Consider the following 3,752-nt stretch of genomic DNA (forward strand, 5'->3'; position numbering starts at 1 on the left):
CTGAGGGGGTGAAGTCAGTCGGGAGGGCGGCGCTGTCCTGCCCACCGGGGCGTCCCCGCTGTCCCAGCCACCGGGGGCAGCCGCAGGGCAGAGGTGGCGTTTGGGGCGCGGAGCCCTGCCGGCAGCACGGGGTCATGGAGCATGGTGGTGCTGGGCTGGGAGTCTGGTGCTGTGCAGCTGAGACCGGCCAAGATCATCGCATCTTCCGTGGGTCCCTGCTTCTGCACACCGTGGGTCCCACAGTGGGTCTGGCTCAAAAATCCTCTCCGAATCACTGAGGAACCAATCCCTCCTAGCCCAGCAACGTGCCATGGCACATCCCGGGGTGAGGATGCTTCCCCAAACCCCCGAGCTGGGCTGCAGAACGCAGCGGCCACGTGGGACGCGAGTGATGCACTTGAACAAGCAAAAAGGAGATTGCGAGAGCCGTTTTCTGGCTGGAATTCCTAGCGTGATCCATACCGATACAAAGGAGGGGTTGGAGGGTTGGCATCTGCGGACAGCCCTGGTGAAATCACTGCTGGTTTGTCACAGCCCATTCTCAGAGCATTTTGGATCACTTTGAGGGCTGGAAAACCTGCCTGGAAACCAGCTCAAGGGAGGGAAGGAACTGGGTAGACTGGGGTCTGCGCTGGTGCAAGGACAGGTGCCTCAAACAGACCTGGAATCCAGCAGCCACGGCGTAACATCCGGCAGCTGCAAAGCAAAGCTAGAAAAGTTCAAATGGGAAATAAATGACAGGTTTTTAATAGGGGGAGCAATTACCTTCCCGAGAGACGTAACAGATTCACCACCTTTCAAGTCTTTCAACCCAGGCGAGGAGTCTTTCTAAAAAAACTCCGCTCCAGCTCAGCCGCAGGGTTATTAGCTCTGACGCAAGAGCTGCAGATGTCACTGCCTGGGCTGGGCAAGCAGGAGGTGGGAGCAGAGTGGACCTCTCTGGCGTTTAGCCCTACGAATCTCTGAATAAACAACGGGGTTTGAACTCCAGCCTGGCTGATCTGACTGGGTTTGGGCTGGGCCAGTGTTTGGGTGCAAGATTCGGGGGGTGCCACTGCAGGGCAGAGCATTGCATCATTAGCACTTTTGCAAACGTGCAGCTGGACGCGGGCCTGCAAGGACTGGTGGGACCGGCTTCGACAGCCACCCTCGGCGCTGGTGGCACCTGAGGTGTCATTGCAAGCGCAGGGCACGACCCTGCTGTCCCCGAGCACATTGCATGCTACGCCAATCCTCCGCCGGCGTCCCCAGGCACGGCTGGAGATGGCTCCCAGCCCTGGCTGCAATTACAGGGGTGGATGAAACAGCCGCCTGGATTTTATCGACCCATCTAGAATCTCCGGGGACTTCACAAGCAGGGGTTTGTTGCCTGCTCTGAGGCCTTCCAGGACGGGAGCACTGCAGAAGTGTGAATGGAAATTTGGGCATGCTCAGCATCAAAATCCAACAGGGTGTGAAGGCATAGGGCTGGGAGGGAGCCCACGGACCTCCACGGGCTGTGAGGAAGGGACCAGAGGGAGCAGTGGTAGGGCACGGGGACCTCTTGGGAGCACCTCTCCTTTTCTTCTGCAACCTCTCAGTGCCTGCTGGCACAGCTCCTTTTGCCTGCACCTCTGCTGTCGTTGGACCCGGCAGACTCTTTGCTGGAGAAGTGTATCTGAAAGATCAGAGGCAGCTGTAATTGCTGGCCCGAGGCAGAGGGAATCATCACAGGCAAAGGCAGAGTGAAGCATCCCGGCAGAGCCCGAGTGCTCCCAGAAATTTTGACAAAGGTACTGGATTTTTGGCACCCCTGGATGGCCACTCTGCATTTCTGGGGTGCTGAAGGTTTGCAGGCTTTGGAAGGAAAGCCTGATGGAGGGAGAAGGAGGGAGGGAAGAAGGGAGGTGCGGGTGCATGCCCAGGCCAGACCTCACCGGACACGCTGGAACCATTGCCACTGGTGCTCGACACTCGACTCTTTGGCACTGGCCCCTCGCTGCATGGCTGTGCCAGGCTTGGTTTGGAAATCCATCGATGGCAGGACAGGATGTCCCCAGTGTCCCTGGCAGAGCAATCGGGGGGATCGCAGGGACAGCCAGCAGGGAGCCCCTCGCCTCTGTGCAAAACCTGCTTCTCCTTTCCCCGCTCTTCTAAGGCTTCCCAGCAAAGCGACTGACCTTCCCCCAAGCGTTGCTGTGCTGAAGGGCAGCAGCGCTGCCTCACAGCTCCAAGCCAGGGGCAGGATTGGCCCCCCTCTGCTCCCGCCCCAGGCTCCCCCCTTGCCCTTGGGCTTGTGCCGCTCATTTTCCTCCCTGCAAAATGGCAGCTGTACTTGGCCTGGCTGTGTGCAGCATGTTTGCTTTCCCCTGCATTCCTCTGCTCTGGCTGTTTTGCTGTCTTTATCCTCCCGCACCGCCATACGGCGTGGGAGCACAGGCGGAGCGAAGGCTCTTAGGGAGGGGATGAGGAGAAGGACAGCATCTCACCACCAACATTTTCTAGCCTTTCATGAAGGAGGAGGGTAATGAAGCCCTCTCCCCTAGCAGACACCTCTTTCTGTGGGCTGGTGGGTGCTGCACATGCTTGTGCTCGGTGGGAGCGGGAGAGCGTGGCCCCGACGGGCACACCACCAGCACCCGACACTGGCACCAGCCAATGGAGCAGCACAAACCAAACCAAGTGGCCTGATGAATTAATCAGCTGATGGACTCTTAACTCAGGGAGTAGGAGCCAAAGGGATGAGTAAACAAAGGCGAAGCTACGCGAGATGGTATTTAGGTACAGAGTAGCTGCCGGTGAACTATTACGAGTTCCAGATTAATTCTAGGTGTTGCTGCTTTTCCTGTTGCACAGGCAGCCACCAGCCTGCCCCACTGTGCAGCCGGCATGCAGACGCCTTGGCCAGGCTCAGCTCCTGCCCCTGAGAGCTTTCGGTTCAAATATATCGAGGTGTTGATTCTACAGCTCCACGGGCACAGAGACAAACCCCCCGCTTTCCTCCCCCCAGTTTTGCATGTGGTCGATACACCGAGGTTATCGAGCTGACCCTGATGTACACGACACAACGTGTGAAAGCTCAAGTGCTGCTGTGTTGGAGGGTGCACTTGGTGCATCTGTCCCACAAACAGGGATTACAGCACGTGTGTGTGTGTGCATGTCCCTGGCACCCGTGGTGCCCTGTGACAGCTGATGCACAAGGTTTCCTTTGCTTTTGGGACTGCTGGGATGGGCGTCTCGAAGCCGGTTGTTCACACAGCAGTGTGGCCACCCTGATAAGCCTCCTGGTGCTTTCCGGGGTTTTCTGTGTCACAGGGAGATGGGATGTGGCATCACCCCGCAGTGGGGCACTGCTGGACCTCCCTGCCCTGGGTAAGGGCCTGCTCCTGGGTGGGCAGAGCATCCCACGGGGGCTGTGACCTGGGGTTTCCAGCGCACCCTGCAGTGTCAGCGCAGGGCACCAGCACAGCACCGGCGCACCAGTCCCCTGTGCTGCATCAGTACCCGTTCAACAGAGCAGTAACAGCGCAGCACCAGTACAGTGGCGCAGAGAACCCCATACACGGGCAGGGTACCCAGGACGGTAACTACTGGAGAGCGGGTGGCACAGTGGGGCAGTACCAGTGGCCCAGTGGGGCAGTACCGGTGGCCCAGTGCTGGGCCCCAGTGCAGCACCAGTAAGCCAGGACAGAGTACCCAGCGCAGGTCCAGTACACCGGTACAGGACCAGTACACCGTTGCAGCACTAGTACAAAGCACTAGGGCCGCAGTGG

The 3,752-nt window shown here is 58.9% G+C and overlaps 1 protein-coding gene across 1 annotated transcript in view; it reads right to left on the minus strand.

Annotated features, from left to right (window-relative positions):
- LOC104132608 (dual specificity mitogen-activated protein kinase kinase 3) overlaps positions 1-2,401 on the minus strand; it is a 45,265-nt gene extending 42,864 nt beyond the window's left edge. Inside the window, exons 1-2 of the mRNA XM_035901346.1 lie at positions 2,396-2,401; positions 1,085-1,280 (exon numbers count right to left, since the gene is read on the minus strand). Coding sequence (XP_035757239.1) covers positions 1,085-1,280; positions 2,396-2,401 — 202 coding nt within the window. The remainder of the gene's footprint in view (positions 1-1,084; positions 1,281-2,395) is intronic.
- Positions 2,402-3,752: the final 1,351 nt, after the last annotated feature.

Source organism: Egretta garzetta, unplaced genomic scaffold, assembly GCF_000687185.1.
Source record: "Egretta garzetta isolate BGI_Z169 unplaced genomic scaffold, ASM68718v1 scaffold299, whole genome shotgun sequence".
NCBI lineage: Eukaryota > Metazoa > Chordata > Aves > Pelecaniformes > Ardeidae > Egretta > Egretta garzetta.